Consider the following 19,839-nt stretch of genomic DNA (forward strand, 5'->3'; position numbering starts at 1 on the left):
CAGTTGGATTTAGGTCTGGACTTTGATAGGGCCATTCTAACACATGAATATGCTTTGATCTAAATCATTCCATTGTAGCTCTGGCTGTATGTTTAGGGTTGTTGTCCTGCTGGAAGGTGAACCTCCACCCCAGTCTCAAGTCTTTTGCAGACTCTAATAGGTTTTCTTCTAAAATTGCCCTGTATTTGGCTCCATCCATCTTCCCATCAACTCGGACCAGCTTCTGTGTACCTGTTGAAGAAAAGCATCCCCACAACATATTACATAGTAGGTGAGGTTGAAAAAAAAGACCATCAACACCAACCTATGTGTGTGATTATATGTCAGTACTATTACATTATATATCCCTGTATGTTGTGGTTGTTCGGGTGCTTATCTAATAGTTTCTTGAAGCTATCAATGCTCCCCTCTGAGACCACCGCCTGTGGAAGGGAATTCCACATCCTTGCCGCTCTTACAGTAAAGAACCCTCTATGTAGTTTAAGGTTAAACCTCTTTTCTTCTCATTTTAATGAGTGGCCATGAGTCTTACTAAACTCCCTCCGCAAAAAAGTTTTATCCCTTTTGTGGGGTCACCAGTACGGTATATATAGATTGAAAGCATATCCCCTCTCAAGCGTCTCTTCTCCAGAGAGAATAAGTTCAGTGCTCACAACCTTTCCTCATAACTTATATTCTCCAGACCCTTTATTAGCTTTGTTGCCTTTCTTTGTACTCGCTCCATTTCCAGTACATCCTTCCTGAGGACTGGTGCCCAGAACTGGACAGCATACTCCAGGTGCGGCCGGACCAGAGTCTTGTACAGTGGGAGAATTATCTGTGGAGTTGATCCCCTTTTTAATATTTGCCAATATTCTATTTGCTTTGTTAGCAGCAGCTTGGCTTGCTGCCACCACCATGTTTCACGGTGAGGATGGTGTGTTCAGGGTGATTTGCAGAGTTAGCTTTCCACCACACATAGCGTTTTGTTTTTAGGCCTAAAAGTTCAATTTTGTTCTCATCTGACCAGAGCACCTTCTTCCACATGTTTGCTGTGTCCCTCACATGGCTTCTCACAAACTGCACTTCTTATGGCTTTCTTCTTGTCACTCCTCCACAAAGGCCAGATTTGTGGAGTGCACGACTAATAGTTGTCCTGTGGACAGATTCTCCCACCTGAGCTGTGGATCTCTGCAGCTCCTCCATAATTACCATGGGCCTCTTGGCTGCTTCTCTGATTAATGCTCTCCTTGCCCGGCCTGTCAGTTTAGGTGGACGGCCATTTCTTGGTAGGTTTGCAGTTGTGCCATACTCTTTCCATTTTCAGATGATGGATTGAACAGTGCTCCATGAGATGTTCAAAGCTTGGGATATTTTTTTTATAACCTAACCCTGCTTTAAACTTCTCCACAAATGTATCCCTAACCTGTCTGGTGTGTTCCTTGACCTTCATGTTCCTGTTTGTTCACTAAGGTTCTCTAACAAACCTCTGAGGGTTTCACAGAACAGCTGTATTAATACTGAGATTAAATTACACAAAGGCTGCCTATTTACTAATTAGGTGACTTCTGAAGGCAGTTGGTTCCACTAGATTTTAGTTTGGGCTATCGGAGTAAGGGGGGCTGAATACAAATGCACGCCATACTTTCAGATGTTTATTTGTAAAAAAATTAGAAAACTATAATTTTTCTTCCACTTCACAATTATGTGCCACTTTGTGGCACATAAAATCCCAATAAAATACAACGTTTTTGGTTGTAACATGACAAAATGTGGAAGATTTCAAGGGGTATGAATACTTTTTCAAGGCACTGTACTATCTGTAGAGCTATACGGAATACTGTGCATGTGCTTTAAAGATTGGGGGTTGGGATCTCAAAATGCAGCAAACACTAAACTACGGACCAAATATATGAAGGCCTACAGAAGAGCCTTTTACTGGCAATAAACAGATGACTAGTGCAAGTAGAATGAACTTGAAATTATACACAATTAGTGTAAGCTATCCGCTATGATTAGACAAGGGCTCTTACATCCGTGGGAATGCTTCCTTCTATGACGAGGCCTGGCACGCTACATTTCCATTGTGGACTTCGAGTGTACAGCACAAGGAGGCCGGGGGAAGGGATATGGTGGCAGAGGAACAGCTGAGAATGCACACCACTCCACGGCACCATCATCATCCTTCTTGTGACAGAGAAGGCAGATGGGAGGGAGCTACAGCAAATTGAATTGAAAGGTGCTGAGATTCTATTAAACCTAGCCTGGAGACATGATAGTCCACATATGCTGTCACACACAACACATTGATGCTCTGGGGTGGCAGGTCAGCAAACAGAGTGCAATGCAGAGGGACTATTTGTAAAGTTGGAGCTGTAGTAGGGAGCAAGAGATGCATAATCCGATGCCTCCTCTGTAGTGCCGGTTCCTGTCCCATGTAGAGTGATAGCAACTGCACTCCATCTCTTATTCCGGCTAGCAAACTCCAGAATGGTCCAAGCAGCAGGAGAGAAGAGATCTTCAGGTCAGTGTGAAGCAATACACTGGGCATAATAGTATAGGACTGCTTTCACACTGATGTGCTGCAGTTTACTCACACCGCGGATGCAGTGCAATGTACCTGCAGCTTTTCTGCGGGTTTGCTGCACTTAGTCATAGACTTCTATTATATCCTGCGTGTTTGGTGCACTTAGTCATAGACTTCTATTATATCCTGCGTGTTTGGTGCACTTTCTGAATGCAGGGGCTTTAGTGTGCTTTCAGAAAGTGCACCAAACCTGCAGGATATAATAGAAGTCTATGGCAAAGCGCAGCTAACCCAGGGAACTTGCAGATGCACTGCACCCGCGGTTTGGGTAAACCGCAGTACATCTGAAAGTAGCCTTATACAGGGCTCAGAACAGTAAGGGTTCATTTATATTTGCTGTTTGGGGGGTGGTAAAACCCCATAGTTAAGATGTGTTTTTCTCACCCCCACCCCAAACAAGCCATCTACCACCCTTGGGTTCAGACCATGCCGAATCTGACTGGTGAAACTAGGCTATAAATTGATAGCTTCAATGTGGGTTATTGAGAAGACTAATTGAAATTGGGAAAAATACTTTTTTTTTCAAAGGGTTTAAAGGGATCTTCAAACTACGGCCCTCCAGCTGTTGCAGAACTACAAGTCCCATGAGGCATTGCAAAACTCTGACCTTCACAGACATGACTAGGCATGATGGGAATTGTAGTTCCTGAACAACTGGAGGGCCGTAGTTTGAGGACCCCTGGTTTAAACCAAGGAAATTTCAATCTCATTTCTTTGAAATCAAAATTACTAATCACCATATTTAATTGCGCAGTGGTTCAATAAAAAAGTAGTTGAAATTGCAGGAAAGTTGCAGTGTGTATGGCTAGTTTTAAATTAAAGGGGTTGTAAAGTCAGAAGGTTTTTTTTATCTTAATGCATTCTATGCATTAGGATAAAAACCCTCCTGTGTGTAGCAGCCCCCCCCCCAATACTTACCTGAACCCCATCTCTGTCCAGCGATGTCCGCAAGTGTCTCAGCCACACGGCACTCAAGTTCCTGATTGGGTGAGAGAGAGCAGCGGTGCCATTAGCTCCCGCTGTTGTCAAAGTCAGTTAGCCAATCAGGAGAGAGAGGGGGGCCAAGCTTTGTGTCTGAATGGACACAGGGAGCTGTGACTTGGCTGCCCCCATAGCAAACGGCTTGCTGTGGAGGCTCTCAACAAGAGGGAGGGGCCAGGAGCACAGAAGAGGAACCTGAGAAAAGGAGGATATGGGCTGCTCTGCGCAAATCCACAGGACAGGTAAGTAGAACATGTTTGGTATTTTTATAGAAAAAAACACCAAGCCTTTACAATCACTTTAAGGCTACTTTCACACTGAGATGCTTTACAGGGGTTACTTTGCTAAAAATAGCTCCAGCATAGAGCCTCTCCTGTCTCTCCAGTGTGAAAGTCCGAGAGCTTTCACACTGGAGCGGTGCGCTTGCAGGATGGTAAACAAAAGTCCTGAAAGCAGCATCTTCGCAGCGCTGTAGGAGCGGTGTATACACCGCTCCTAAAGTGCCCCTGCCCATTGAAATCAAAGGGGCAGCACTGCCAAACAGCTGCTGCAGCGCCGTTTTGCGGGCGGTTTTAACCCTTTTTCGCCTGCTAGCAGGGGGATAAAACTGCCCAGCTAGCAGCCGAATAGCGCTGCTAAAGCAGCGCTAAAAATAGCGCCACTTTACCGCCGACGCCCGCTCCAGTGTGAAAGTAGCCTAAGGCTCGATTCACACTGCAGCGATGTGGGAACCCTGCAATTCCACTGCGGGTTCCTGCATAGCATGTCTCCCGGCGGCAGTTCACACTGCCCTATGCGAACTGCTGGGAGTGTCAATTGAAAGTTAATGACACCCCAAAGTAGAGGTCAGCCGATATATCGGCCGATATTTGGCTTTTTTTTACTTAATCGGCCTCAGCCTGGGACTTGCAAATGACTTCTGTAATAGAAGTCAATGCAAGTTTCCTAAAGTTATCTGTGGAGAGGATTCTCTCCTCCTCTGGGCAGCCTGCCAAGTCTGATAAGATACATTGTATCTCTTCAGGTTCTTTTATAAATGAGCTGAACTCTGTGTGTAGAAGTTCTCAGTTTAACCATTTAAAGACTAAATCTTTTCTGACACTTGTTGCTTACAAGTAAAAATCCTGTATTTTCTGCTAGAAAATCACTTAGAACCCCCAAACATTATATATATATATATATATATATATATATATATATATTTATTTATTTTAGCAGAGACCCTAGGGAATAAAATAGCGGTTGTTGCAATATTTTATGTCACACGGTATTTGCGCAGCGGTCTTTCAAACGCAATTTAAAAAAAAAAAAATACACTAATGAAATAAAAAAAAAAAAAGCAGTAAAGTTAGCCCATTTTTTTTCGTCCAAAAGTTTTGATTACCTGTTTTTCTGTATTTAATATTTAAGATATAGTTATTTTTTTTTTCTTTTATCTAAATTATACATACAAGTGAACTGATTGGACGTTTGTTTTGTTTAACAAATGTTTAAATGTAAAAAATTTCTGTATCACTTATTACTTAAGGCTGCTTTCACACAGGGCAGGCGTTGACGGTAAAACGCTGTTAGTTTTAGCGGCGCTTTACCGTCATTTTAGCGGCGCTATTCGGCTGGTAGCGGGGCGCTTATAACCCAGCTAGCGGCCGAGGACGGGGTTAAATGTGCCCATGAAGCGCTGCTGCCGAAATGCTTTGTGGGCGCTTCGGCAGCGGTGCGCATTCATTTCAATGGCAGGAGCGGTGGAGGAGCGGTATACACCATTCCAAAGATGCTGCTTGCAGGACTTTTTTTTAACATCCTGCCATCGCATCGCCTCAGTGTGAAAGCACTCGGGCTTTCACACTGAGACTGCAGGGGAGCCGTTTTACAGGCACTTTACAGGCGCTGTTTTTAGCCCAAAAGCGCCTGAAAAAAGCCCCAATGTGAAAGGGGTCTAACTGTCAGATTTTATGAGATGAAGGGAAAAAAAAAGAAAAAAAAAAAAAATCGGCCTAATATATCGGCCCAAAAAAATCGGCATCATATATCGGCCATCGGCCACCTTGATTTCTAAATATCGGCATCGGCCAGAGAAAAACCCATATCGGTCGACCTCTATCCCAAAGCAATTCCCATATTGCAGTGCGAACTGCAAATTCAGACAGAAATCGGATTGCATGGGTGTGAACACCCATGCGAACCGATACTGCTACGGACCAAAAAGGGTCCTGTGTGAGTTTGGTCTGAATGCGATGCGAATTCAGCCATACTATGTGTATGGCTGAAATCACATCGCACAGAGATCGCATGTGATTTGCACTGCAATGGGAATCACATCCGATGTCAGAATTTGCACTAGCCCTAAGGGATAAGTGAAACTGCTGCACAATGAACACCGTCATTTCCAGATATGTACACCCCTGTAAGCAGGCCCATTTCAGCACTGCAGTTATAGTAAGCCTTGTAAATACAGGAAAGAGCCTAGAGAAACATCAACTGGCTCAGAATAGTAAATATGACACACAGAAAATATATTCAAAAACATATTGTAGTCCCAAAAAAAAGAGTAAAATTAGAGGCCAATACCAGCCTATTTCAGAGTTGTAACAGCAGCAGCTGCAGCATTTTTCCTTACATCTCAAAGCAATAGCACCAATACTGCAGGATAACCCAGGCATCCTATTTGCCAGTAACAAGACCTGCAAGAGCTGCCTAGGCCTTCAGCATGTCTGCAAGTATTTCCCAAAGGCTGGGCAGATGCTTAGACACTTAATCAAGACAATTGTGGATGGCTTGTGTCCAAGGGCACGGGATTCCTTATATGGAAGTTCAATTACACAAACCTGAGGCAGCCAAAAGGCATCTCAAGTCTATCACAGCTGACTAAATCATGCAGACAGTCTCTGAGCAGCATGATGTGAAGAGACGAGCACTCGTCCAATAACATCCCAAAGTGTTACAATAAAAACTGAAATCTAAGGCACGCCATTATATGATATGAACCATGCTGGACACTGATGGCAGCTTGGAAGGTAATCCCCAAACGGAGCTAGTGAGAACAGAAATATGGAAGCTGCTATTGCCGACTTGTTTTATGGGCGTCATGTTTCTGGCTGGTCACTTGACCTTGTCAGATAAAGCCTGAACACCTATCCAGTGCGTACTTGTTCCAGGTCAGTGGATAACAGGGTAAAAAAGCCAAGATCAAGATGAAAGCCCTGGAGGCTGCAATTTCAGAGGGTACCTGTACTGAGCAAAATATGGAGGCTGCCTCTTCTAACTCCTCTTTCAAAAGGCTCTGGAAGTCACTGGACCAACATGACAGCTAAACAACTAGCATTTAAACTGACTAGGTGATAAAAAAAAAAAAATGAAGCCGCTAGCGGGTCTTAAATTCACCTCTAGAGATTTCCTTTTAAAACCAGTTCACAATGGCTCCCTCATAAGTAACCTTTAAAAAAAATAATTTATGATGATTTAAATATCCCATTTCATCTCATCATATTGCAGTCCCCAGATTCCATGCATTCTCAGGGTAAAATGGAGCACCAAGCTGCTGTTTCTGAAGCTTTAAGCACAAGGCTTACCAGGGAGTGATCTAACCAAGTCCAGAACTAATTCTCCTTCAAGCATAGTAAATGTGGTAAAGCTCTGCTGACTCACCATCCAATCATGTGCTGTTTTTTTTTTTTTTTTTATTCTGCTTGCATCCAATTGGGTATTCTTCACAAAGTGAAGATTTAGGCTCTTCACACCTGGGAGATCTAAATTGCAGGCAGAATTGGCACGATTCTACCTGCGATTTCAAAATGCTCTGTCAAATGACAAATCGCACAATGTGAATTTCAGATGCCATTCATTTCAATGACACCGGAAAACGCGGTGCAGTTCTGCCATGATTGACATGCAATAAATGGCTCTGCAATCATGGCAATTTGCATTGCGTTAAGCTTGTCACCCAAAAAGGGCATCAAGCTTTGTGCAATGCAGATTTTTCCTGCGATTTAAAAACACCCAGGTATGTAAATCCACCCCAATGGCTGTAGAGACAGATCTTTCTGCATATGCCACTGCTTAAATCCACACAGCAGCGGGCACAAAGATTTTGCTGCAAAAGCCACTTTTTGTTTTAGCTGTAAAAGCTTTGTGTCACTGGTAAGCTACACTTCCTAGCTGAAAAGGAATTATTATTCTCTGGTTTAGCTTTACAGAAACCTGTGCCACTTTGCCTGTGCACAAGATAGTGAATTAGTACTGTGATCATGCTAATTAACTGTCCAAAAGAAAATCTGGGATGCAGAGAGGTGACAGGGGAAAGTGCAAAAGCTGAAACAAGAAATAGATTTGTAAACTACTTGGGTGTACAATGTGGCAGAAATTTTAGAATAGTAGAAAGCAAAAGCAGAGGGAGCACCAGCCTTGTGCATTACCTTTGCAATAGCTTTTTTATAAAACAGATGTATACTCACAAACAGCATCAGCAATAAAGCATATCAGTATCCACAATGTCCCGACGACCTGGTCAACTGAACAAGTTCCAAGAACAATTAGACACTCAAAAATGTCTAACACATTTATAAGGGGGGGGGGGGGGGGAGGGGTTGGAGAAGCTTCTGAGGTACCATGTGATGTGATCTATATGTTATGCAAGCTTTAACTTTGCAATAGCTAAGAATGGCTCTAAAGGAAGAGGGGTTTCCCTCTCAAAACGCGTTTCGGACTTTCAGTTGGCTAGGTCTTCAGGACACTGGGGATACTGATGTGCTCGATTGCTGATGCCATTTGTGAGTATGCCTCTGCTTTACCAATATAATAATGCTATCACAAAGGTAATGCGCAAGGCTGGTGCTCCCTCCATTTTTGTTTAATAGTATGACTTCTGGCTTTCCCCAGCTCTCAGGGGTCAGCAAAGCTTTGGCAACATTGAAGTAGCTGAAGAATCTGTGGTCCATCATTGCCGATGCATTTTTCTTGAGCGCGGGAGATTGATCTTTTTGTTCACAGCAATGACAGAATCACAAGACTGACTTCACAGAATTACAATTTTTTTGGTGAGTAATACATTATGTATTTCAACTACATACATAGCTGTATGACTAGACTTTCATTTCAGGTAGGCAAATATGAAGAAACATGGAATTAATGGCAGTCCTTCATCCCTTGACATTCTGCTACCCTAGGTAATGCCCAAATTCCTGCCAAACCCTAAGGTTCTGTACAGAGGGCACCACAGTACAGAACATTGCATTGTGCAGCAATAGGAAGATCATGAAAACTCACTGTGTTTGTTCTTCTTCTCTGGAAGAGGCGGAGGCTTTTCTGGAATGTCATTATTCTCTGTTCCTACAAAATCACCAAGGAAATCCACCTGGGGGGTGTTCCCGGGTTGAAATGGGGAAACAGCAGCAAACGGAGTACTAGAGGGGGGGAGCAGCAGATCATCCTCAGAAATATTGTCATACTGGGAGGGATGTCTCTCGTAGGAGACTCGGGAGCCATCCGAGTTATGGGTAACGGCACTTCTGCGTTTCTTCTCGGGGAGGGCAGGAGGGGTCTCTAAAGCGAAGGGGTGAGTGGATTCTGAGTGCTGAGGGGTGCTGGGAGGTAATTGGAAGCTTTGTCCGTGAAAAGGGGAACCGGTCTCTCCTAAAGATTCGGGGAGAGGGCTGAGGACTCCAGTTACTTGGCCCAGTACTTGATCTGTGCTAGAGAGGTCTTGCTGCAGGAACTCGTAATCTGGATCATAGTTATCTGTAATGAAGGCATAAAAGTACAATTACAATACAATGCTTACTAAAACCAAGGGTTCCCACCCATAATAGCAAATCTGTCCCTCACCTTACATTCTCAATTAACTAAAATGCAATAAAAATACCACAGTGTATGACCATTGCACAAGTTAACACCTTTAAAAGTGAAGCATGGGATTATAAAAAAATAAACAAACAATCATACTCACCTAGATGGCTGCAGCATTGATCCCAGCTGCATCAGCCCTCCACTGCCTCTGAGAACTGAGCGATCAAACACTGCTGGTCGCTCAGCACTCGGTCTTCAGCCTGCAGGGAGCCAATGACTGTCAATCACCAGCTCTCTGCTCTGCCCCTCCAGCGCTCACTGGAGCACTGAGCTGTGAAGGGGGCGGGAGAGGCTGGCTCAGGCTCTCACCGGCTCGCTAAGAGGCTGAGCCAGCTGCTGGTCCAGGCATCTGGGCGGATGGTCGGGATCTTTTCAAAGCTTGAATTGGGGCTGTAACGTCAGCCGACAGCAAGCTTTAGCACAGAACTAACCTGTACTCCTGTGATCCATAGGAGAAGTATAGCCAAAAGAGCTTTAGCTATGCTTCTCTTTTAATCCTTGCATATGTAAAAGGCTTTTTTACTGTATGAGCTGTAGAAATAAGGAGCAATTTTCACCTGCAGCTGGTTCTAGCCGACCAAGTACATGGTTTCCAAAAAGGGGCTAGGTGTGTTCCCAAATACACAAGGTATATGTTGTGTGTTACAGATATTTAAATAGCACTGACAATTTACTAAACACTTAACATACTTGTACATTCACATCAGTCTCTGCCCTCAAGGAGCTTACTATCTAAGATCCCTATCTCACATGCATACATACACATACTAGGGTCAATTTGTAAAGGAGTCAATTAACCCAGTGTTTCTCAACTCCAGTCCTCAAGGCGCACCAACAGGTCATGTTTTCAGGATTTCCACTATTTTGCATAGGTGATTTGATCAGTTTCATTGCCTTAGTAATTACCACAGCCGTTTCATCTGAGGGAAATCCTGAAAACATGACCTGTTGGTGCGCCTTGAGGACTGGAGTTGAGAAACACTGAATTAACCTACCAGCATGTCTTTGGAATGTGGGAGGAAACCGGAGTTCCTAGAAGAAACCCGCACAAGTACATGGAGAACATGAAAACTCCATAAAGATAGTGTCCCTAACCAGGTTCAAACTGGGAACCCCCAATGCTGCAAGGCAAAAGTGTTAATCACAAAGCAACAGTATATTATTATTATTATTGTTATTATACAGGATTTATATAGCGCCGACAGTTTACGCAGCGCTTTACAACATTAGGGCAGACAGTACAATTACAATACAATTCAATACAGGAGGAATCAGAGGGCCCTGCTCGTTAGAGCTTACAAGTATAAATGGCTATTAATAATTATAAGGGGTAACGTAAAATGTTTATCAGGGAGTATCCAACAGACTTTGGGATCAGGTAGGATTTTTCCCTGTTGGAGCAAATTAAAGTACTTGGACCACAGTTATAAGGCTTTCCTCAGGATTAACAGAAGGATTTAAAGTTTGTTTTTTTTATCTTAGGGGTCAGTTAGCCTTAAGATGCAAAGACCTCAAAAGATATAAACCAGTAGTGTAAAGCCCCGTACACACAGGCAGAATGTTGGGAGACATTTGCTGGTACAAAAAAATACCGGCCGACATTCTACTCATGTGTATGCCGGTCTGTTCAACTGGCTTCTGTTGGACGTGGATGCTAAAAACCAGCAGCTGACCGACTCCCAATCAGCGCTCTCGGCCAATGGCAGGGAGCGCTGCTCCGAGTGTTCGGAGGAGTGTTCCCCTGTCAGAACACAACAGCTCAGCGGAGAAGATAACTGGACTAACCTTGCATCATGTTTTTTTTCTCGAAACCCCTGGGGTTGCACGAAAATTAAAACTAGTGTGTACCAGACTTAACTCTCCCGCACTGGTTCAAGGTACTGATGTGTTACATATGATTGTAAGCTTCACGAGCACAGCCCTCCCGTTCTTTCTGTATTGTAATTGTACTGTCCCCCCCTCTACATTGTAAAGCGCTGCACAAACTGTTGCCACTATTTAAATCCTGTATAATATAATAAGATGGTACTTATGTCAGTGGCTCCTTGAGGCCAGTGGTGAGTTACCCCTGCCCCCTTCCCTTAGCTAGCTACAAGAATAAATCTGGAAATTCAGCTTCTGTTCAAAAGGATTTTATTTAGGATTGGTTCATAAAGCTAGCAACATCTCTAAGAGACTCTAGAGCACTTTACATGCAAAGATAAAGAATTCAAGAGGAGCCCTAATGTAGGGAGCATTTAGATGACTAATGGAGAGTGAGATGCAATAAAAGTTGCTTCCTCTGGTTTTTCACCCTTCTGTCACAATACAAGGCCTGTGTCTCTTTTCTTAGAACTGTCACTTTTGTCTTTTAACCTGTGTATGAGAGACCTCAAACTCCCAACAAACCACAAACAGGAAACAGTCTCCTTCTCAGAAAAGCAGAGTAAGTAGGCTAGCATTACACTTAAAGTGATAAAGTTTTTTAAAAACAACAAACATGTTATACTTACCTGCTCTGTGTAATGGTTTTGCATAGAGCAGCCCAGATCCTCCTCTTCTCGGTTCCCTTCGCTGAAGCTCCTGGTCCCTTCCTCCTGCCGAGTGCCCCCCACAGCAAGCAGCTTGCCCCTCCCCCTCTCATTGGCTTCCTTTGATTGACAGCAGCAGGAGCCAATCGGGAGGGAGAGTCCCGGAGAGCCGAGGCACTCATGCAACACTGCTGGATTGAGATGGGGCTCAGGTAAGTAATAAGGGGGCTGTTGCACACTGAAGGTTTTTTTTTATCTTAAAATGGATGTAAACCCCAAAATTTTTTTGACTAGATATTAGTGATCATGGGGCATAATCCACGAGAGCAGCAGAAGTTCAGTGTGAGAAATATCGATGCCTGGCCAAGGGGAGTGTAGAGTTGGGTGGGGAGTCTACTGACATCACATCTTCACCCACCGAGCCCTGGACAACAGACCTGCCCACAGAATCCGGAGTATTGCAGGGCTTCAAACAGCTAAAGGGTAGATATTTGACAGGTGTCAGAAATGTGGAGATATGTATATAAGGAGGCATGTATAGCCTTATAGATCAGCACTATGGAAGCAATTTAGAAATGATGAGAGAGTGTTTACATCCACTTTAATGCAATGCATTAAGATAAAAAACCTTCTGCCTCAAAGGGCACTTTCACACTGGGCCGTTGGAGGCGTCGGCGGTAAAGCGGCACTATTTTTAGCGGCACTTCACCATCGTTTTAGCGGCGCTTTTCAGCCGCTACCGGGGGGCTTTTAACCCCCACTAGCGGCCGAAAACTGATTTCAATGGGCAGGGGCGCTTTAGGAGCGGTGTATACACTGCTCCTAAAGCGCCTCAAAGGTGCAGCTTGCAGGACTTTTTTTGCGTCCTTACAGCACGCCGCTCCAATGTGAAAGCCCTCGGGATTTCACACTGGATTGACAGAAGAGGCGCTTTACAGGCACTATTTTTAGCACTATAGCACCTGTAAAGTGCCTCAGTGTGGAAGTGGCCTTAGAGCCACTTTAAACAATGACAATGATCTGTTCTTTTTTCTTACCTAAAGTCTCACAGCTGGTGTTTCGGGAGCATTGGCCGCTGTCTCTGTCCAGGGAAGAAAGTTGTTCGTCAGACTTGCTAAGTTTTCCTATACTACTACATGGAGAAAGGCGCGGGGATTCGCCACCATACGACTGACTACCTCCGGATAACCGCCGATGTGCGTAACAATTCACTTCAAAATCCTTGAATAAAGTAGAAAAAGGACAGTCAGAGAGCCATGAACATACCTCACCATCCTTTTTGAAGCAGGATTTTTCTTTTACCAGTGACTTCTTACCGGTGTATTGATGCCTATAGGTAAACTGGATCCACTTGTAGCTCGGCTCATAGGTGCTACTACGGCCACACGAGTGGGAGAAGGTGCAGATTGTCTTTTCTTTGGAGGTAACGCAGGAGGTGGCCTGTAAGTGGCAAAAAGTACAGAACAGGAAAACTTATTTCATTGTCAGGCCATGGCTGAACCTTTGTAGATCAGATTTACTATTCGATGACCATGCACAAAGCTACTGCCTGAAAATACCAAATTGTGGAGAGGGGGGGTCATCAACAGTTTGGGAATTCTGCTTAGAAACAGGAACTTCTATAGCTAAATTACTTAGAGAAAAAAAAAAAATTCAATTACCCATTTTCTATAACCCGTATGCCAGGTAATGGGGGTTTGGGTGGAGCAAGCTCATCAGTCTCCAAGCAGTCTACTGGAACATCTTTACAAGGTGGCTCAGGTGACTTGTTAAGAATCTCCAGCTCTCTCTCAGACAAAGGCAAATCTTGCGTGCTGCAAAAAAGAAAAAAAAAAATCTAATCTAGTGACCAAGTCTATTATTCTACTCCTAATCAAAAGGCACATACCACTTTCTGAGGCTCACCTGTCTGCTTTGCACGCAGGTAAGGCTGGTTTCACGGGACTGGTCGGTGATGGGCGCTCTTGCTTCTCAATCATCAATCGCACCAGCTCCTGAAAGAACCAATTACTAGAAATCAGCATGCTGACACAATACAACAGCTATACCCAATATATGATGAGATAAACATGGAACAAGGACAAAGAATAGTATAATGTGTGTGACCCTCTTTACAGTGCCAGGATCAATAATTTGGTAAATTTGGATATCAAACTATATAAAGACCCAAATTCAAGGGCGGGTTTGAAATCGTGCGACTTTAGGTGAACGCGCATGATTTCAAACCGGCAAAGCAGTTCGACTTCGGAGTGATATGACCGACATCTGTGCGGGTTCATGCACGAATGTCTATTCAAATCGCCCCCGAAGTAGCCAAAAGTAGTACAGGAACTATATTTGGGAATCGGAGCGGTGCCGCAAAGTCCAACCCCCCTCTTATTCCGCCCCTATGTGAGCTGGGTACCTGTATGGCTAAATGCCAGCGCAGTCACACAGGAGGAATGGAAGTAACATGCTTCCCCATACCCAGAAACTAAATGAGTTTCATGATTTTTTTTATTTTTTTGTATGAACCTGAAGAATATAAACTGCTGAGGACAAACTCTGGATCAGTAAAGCCAAAGAAATGCCGCTCTAGGTGAGTGACTGTCTCTCACATGTTGTAAACTGAAACCCAGGGTGCTGCACAGCTTGTCTTTTTTTTTATTTTTTGTTTGTTTTTGAATTTTTGGACACTATCTCATCTAACATATTTTGTAATTTTCCAAACCATTGTATTAAGTTGTTATAGGTCACCATTGGCTGTCTGGCGTGCTGTGAATGGCTTGTTTGCCACACAGCCTGTCATAGGAGGAAACAACATTATGTGTAACCCTCATATTGTGACATTATGTGCACTTAGTGAGGGTGTCCTGCTATAGTTGGCTGACTGTCTCCTTTCCTGTGCTCTACCGCACAATCATCCAGCAGTGGCTGCAGGATCTGTGTTGGTGGGTGACGGGTTGGAGGAGATTTGTGCCTTGTTTTGTTTGTAATTTTTTTGGTTTTTGATTTATGTGTTATATGACGTTAGTATGGGAAGGCAAGGAGCATAGGCTCTCAGTGTAGTGGGAGTGTATTTCTAATTGATTAATGATTCAATTGCCAAATCATGCTCACTTGTATCATGTCTCTATACATATATATATACATATATATATATATATATATTTTTTTTTTTTTTTTTCATGCAATGTATGTGTATATGAGGTTTGAGTAAGCGCTGACTTTAGCATGAAACGCATTACCTTTTATGTTCCTGTCATACCTGTGATGTGATTTTAATGCTTCAATAAAGATACCAAGGAGTGCAGCAATATTCTGGATTTTGCATGTTGCTGAGCAAAAACTATGACAGTTTCAGGATCCTTTTTTTCCCGATGAACTTGAATACTATAAGCTGCTAACATACATTAACCCTTTACTTTTTTTGTGTTTTATACGCATAAGGCACATTTACCCTTTAACCTCTTCATGCCTGGCAGCATCACTTATCTCAGGTAGAATATTGAGTGGAACTGGTTTTCTAGCCTGGTTGAATGACCAGAGAACAGTCAACTGGCACCATGCCTGCCACTGTTAGGTAGAAGTCAATCCTGCAGGTCAGAAAACCTATTCCAAGCTCTCCAGTTTTTCTTTATGGGCCAAGTTAGTCAGTAAATAAACCGCTCTGCATTACTATGAGGACAGTTTGCCCAGAGGGGTGAATTTCACTCCTGCACAATTGAATGACTACTAAAAGAAGATATACAGCAGATGAAATCTGACGTGGATCATTAGCTTTTCTGCAAGCTAGAGCACCCAACATCAAAGTGCATGTCATTAGCTGCACATGGCCTATTCACGGCTTTCTTTGGAGTTCCATTTGTAGTCCACTTTCAGTAGAAAATCTGAAGAATTCTTACAACAATGTTGAATGCAATAGGAAATCCAGCTATATGAAAATCAAACTACACAGCTTCAACGCAACAGGAAAAGAAGAAGAAGAAAAAAAAAAAAAAAAAAAAAAAAACAACAAATGACTAATAAAGGCAGCTCAGGTGTTGATAAGCTGAGAGCTCCTTGGATCCTGCAATCTGGTGTAAATTTGTTTTCACAGTAGACAGATGTGAGCCCCACTGTGCTGCAGCAAAGATTTGCAAACATCTGAGCTGGCATTAAAGTAAAAATAGGAAGTCAATGACAGATACAGGAAAGCAGTACATGCACAGTATTGTGAGGATCACATATTGTACTATAGACACAATATAAAAAAATAAGGGATGCAGAGACCACCAATTGCTTACAGACAGCAGGAAAGGATGGGGGGAGCTGAGAGGTTAAAAATGGGCTATATAGTGCTGAGCAGGGAGGGAGAGGAGGCCTGGAAGTCTCCCAAATATCTGACTTCATTGCCTGGATGACCTCACGGATGCAGACTCCAGCTGTGTCTCCCCAGAGGGGATGTGCAGGCTGCCAGGCGCATGGCTTGGTTTAACCCCTTGGTTACTGGGGAACATAAGGGCAGGCTAGCACTTTGTACATGTTCAGACGGAGTACCCACAGAACATGCTGTCATTTTAGGATTTTTGTAATGTGCACTAGTTCATAGAGTGAAAGGGGTGTGCACTAGCACCACAACCCCTTACTGGAAACAGCACAATGTAATAATTATATCTATTTAAAGGAATACTCTGGTCATGCATTAAATTAGTGCACTGAAAATAAAAGCGTATATCCTGCCATGTTGATGGCTTTAACTTTCATCCTGGGTTACAATTCATCTTTCCTACCTAGCCACTACACTGAATCGCTGCTAGCCTGTGATACCCTTCATCTTCTGATTGCCTGTGAATGTAAGCCTATGAAAATGCAAGCAAATCTGATCTATCAGGAAATACTCGGACACCGGCTGTGAACTGCACACCTGAGGGTATAGAAGTGAATGCTGATTTACAAGGAATCATTAGGGAAAAAAAAACGAACAGCATCTGTCCAAAAGTTGCTTTGTCATTTTTAGACCAGCTGCAGGCATAAACTAGGCATGAATAACAATGGATTTCTGGACCTTCGAGATTAAGCTTCCGCTGGCTTGCCTTCTTCCCATACTACATCCTGGCACCATCTCTTACCCAGATAAGTGAGGCACACGCACAGCCATCCACATGAGGTAAAAAAAAACAAACCTGATTCATCAGACCAGGGCACCACCTTCCATTGCTCTGTGGTTCAGTTCTGATGCACATTTGCTCATTGTAAATAATTGTGGCTGTGGACCCCAACTAGTCTGTGGCTAAGCAGCCCCATACACAGAAAACTGCAATGCCCATTGCAATGCCCTTTTTCGAATACATTCATCTCAGGGACAACATGTTTACTTGCTGCTTAATATATCCGCCGACCTTCAGATGCTGTTGTAACAAGATAATCAATGTTATTCCACTTAACCTATCAGTGGTCATAAAGTTATGGCTGATCGGTGTGTAAAGATTCAAATTGTATGTGTATGCAGCGCAGAGTGCATTTCCAAAAGGCAACTTCCCTCTAATAGCCCCCAATGAAAACCCCCAAAAGCTAATTCATATTCTGCAAGAAAAGTCCTGACCTTGACACCATCCAGCACAGCTTTTATGACGTCTTTCACAGTGGATACCATCTCCTTGTCCTCACAGTTGACACCCTCCAGCATGACTTGATCAGACCAGCGAATGAGGTTGGCAAGAGACTGGTACACTCGGCTGTAGCAGGAGGCGATAGCAGTACTGTGAACAAGGAGAAAAAAGAATCAATAACGCATGGAAAAAAATGAGAAGACTCCTCTCTAAAAGACAAGGATGAAATGGCTACACACAAACTTTGTTCAAACAATGAGATTTACCAACAATGCTTTGAGAACATGTAGCAGATAAAGCCCTGCACACACGGGCCAAACATCTGGAGACAGCAGGGCGTTCAAAAAAACAAAACAAAACGGCCAACATTGTGTATGTTGAATGTGCATGCTAGAAAACCAGCAGCTGACCGACTCCAGATCAGCACTCCCAGCCAATGGCAGAGTGCGCTGACTGGAGCATTCTGGCGGAAGGCCGTCCCCCCCGCTGAGCTGTTGTGTTCTGACAGGTGGAGATGGCTGGACTAACCTCACATAGTTGGTACAGTGGTTCCGACTGAAGTCAATTTTTTTTTTTTTTTTGGGTTGCACTAAAAAAAAAAACTAACGTATAGTGTGTACCCGGCTTTAGATTTTAAAATTAAACAAATTGACAGCTGGTGTTACATGCAGCCATGCAAAGGTGCCAACCCCTACCTTTCGGCACACTGATGGGTGCTCCAGGACACAGACACATGGAGCACCATATTATGCAAAGTTATTATGCAGAAGTTTCGTAGATCGCTGGGGAGCGGATACCTGGTTTTGACAGGTATCCGCTCCCCCCCCCCCAGAAAGGTGCCAAATGTGGCAGTGGAGAGGGGGGAGGAAGCAAACAAGCTGAGCTTCCCCTTTTGGGTGGAGCTCCACTTTAAGTTTAACACAGCCTGGCTTTCAGTGCTGCTGTGAAAAAACTATTTGATTCACTGGAGAACGAAGATAAAGCAGTAAGATATTAGGCAATGCTCAGTGGCAAAAAGTCTCCTCAAAAGTAACTTCAGAGTACAGGAAATATTCAATCGAGATGCCTCACCTACTGCGGTCTTATAAAACATTATCAGGATAAAAGTGGAGTATTAGTTCCTAGGTAATACTGCCTGTAGTACCCCAATTTGTAGTACCCCACTTTTTTGCACTCCAGTGCAATAATTTCAGTGGTATATCACATGATGAAACCTGGCATCCCTTACTCAGGCCAAAGCAGTGCTGTCCACAGACACATTCAGAGACCACAAAAACTTTACTGAACTTTTCAAGCTCAAGCTAGGAGTGAAGAGATCCAGACAGTAACAGATAACTGTCCACAATCACCCAACCAAGCCTGTACCTCATCAGACAACTACCCCATTGTCTGGGCACAGCTGGGGGAAGAAGGGGGAGTGGCTGGACGGACAGGTATGCTTTGCTTGTATAGTTGCTATTCTTCCACTTACCCATCCCTGGAAAAAGCTGGTAATGCAGGTGACTTGCCATATCAATACTTCCCTTCCATTCAGATAAAAATGCACTCTTAGGCACACTTGGAAACGCTAATGGTGCATTTTAAACAAGAAAGATGACCTGCATGATTAGGGGACCATTTAGATTATTACTAAATATCTGGCTGGCCTTTTAAGTCTATTATAACCAATATCTTCCATGCAAATGAAATCTGTGGAAAGAAAAGTATTGTAACTGCACAAGAAGCCCCTTTTCAATGCCTTTTTGCTATTCCCATTCATAAGTATACATCAAACCTAATAAAACAATAGCAGACTGCAGTGATATCTGCACCAAACTAAAGACTAAAGAATTTACCTTTGTTGTGTGTGTGTATCCGCCTGCACCAATGGAAGAATGGCTTCCAGGACTTTGCTGGCAGAGCCCGGTAGCATCACCAGCACCATTTTGTCTACAGCCATTTTATCTACAATAGTCTTAAAGTAGCGTAGGGCATTGACCACTTCCTTCTCCTGTTCTTCCAAGCGGCTCAGAGTCTATAAGAAAGAATGGGCATGTGTTCAGAACATTTAATATAATTTCACTCAGCACTAAAGGAAGATCAGTTTGATGCAAATGATAATGTCAATATGTATTTTAAAAAAAAACTTTCTATGTATACAATGTAAATCAATTCGTACATGGGGGCAGCAATAACTGCTCATGATGTAAGCAGATGCTGCTTCAGGCCTTAAAGGGGTTGTAAACCCTCACTGTTTTTTTACCTTAATGCATTCTATGTATTAAGATGAAAAACCTTCTGTGCTGCAGCGGCACCCCCCCTTATCCTTACCTGAGCGCTGTAACTCCGACGGGAATGAGCACACCAGCTCTGGCCGGTGTCTTGTGTCCTG

The 19,839-nt window shown here is 43.4% G+C and overlaps 1 protein-coding gene across 8 annotated transcripts in view; it reads right to left on the minus strand.

Moving 5' to 3' along the window:
• The window catches only part of RAPGEF1 (Rap guanine nucleotide exchange factor 1), a 162,824-nt gene that overhangs the window by 39,184 nt on the left and 103,801 nt on the right, over positions 1-19,839 (minus strand). For all 8 annotated transcript variants that reach the window (XM_073600514.1, XM_073600513.1, XM_073600517.1 and 5 more), the window contains exons 3-9: positions 19,304-19,482; positions 17,462-17,618; positions 13,804-13,892; positions 13,560-13,712; positions 13,215-13,338; positions 12,936-13,119; positions 8,810-9,280 (exon numbers count right to left, since the gene is read on the minus strand). In XM_073600514.1, the coding sequence (XP_073456615.1) occupies positions 8,810-9,280; positions 12,936-13,119; positions 13,215-13,338; positions 13,560-13,712; positions 13,804-13,892; positions 17,462-17,618; positions 19,304-19,482 (1,357 nt within the window). The remainder of the gene's footprint in view (positions 1-8,809; positions 9,281-12,935; positions 13,120-13,214; positions 13,339-13,559; positions 13,713-13,803; positions 13,893-17,461; positions 17,619-19,303; positions 19,483-19,839) is intronic.

This window comes from Aquarana catesbeiana, linkage group LG09 (assembly GCF_042186555.1).
Source record: "Aquarana catesbeiana isolate 2022-GZ linkage group LG09, ASM4218655v1, whole genome shotgun sequence".
Lineage (NCBI taxonomy): Eukaryota > Metazoa > Chordata > Amphibia > Anura > Ranidae > Aquarana > Aquarana catesbeiana.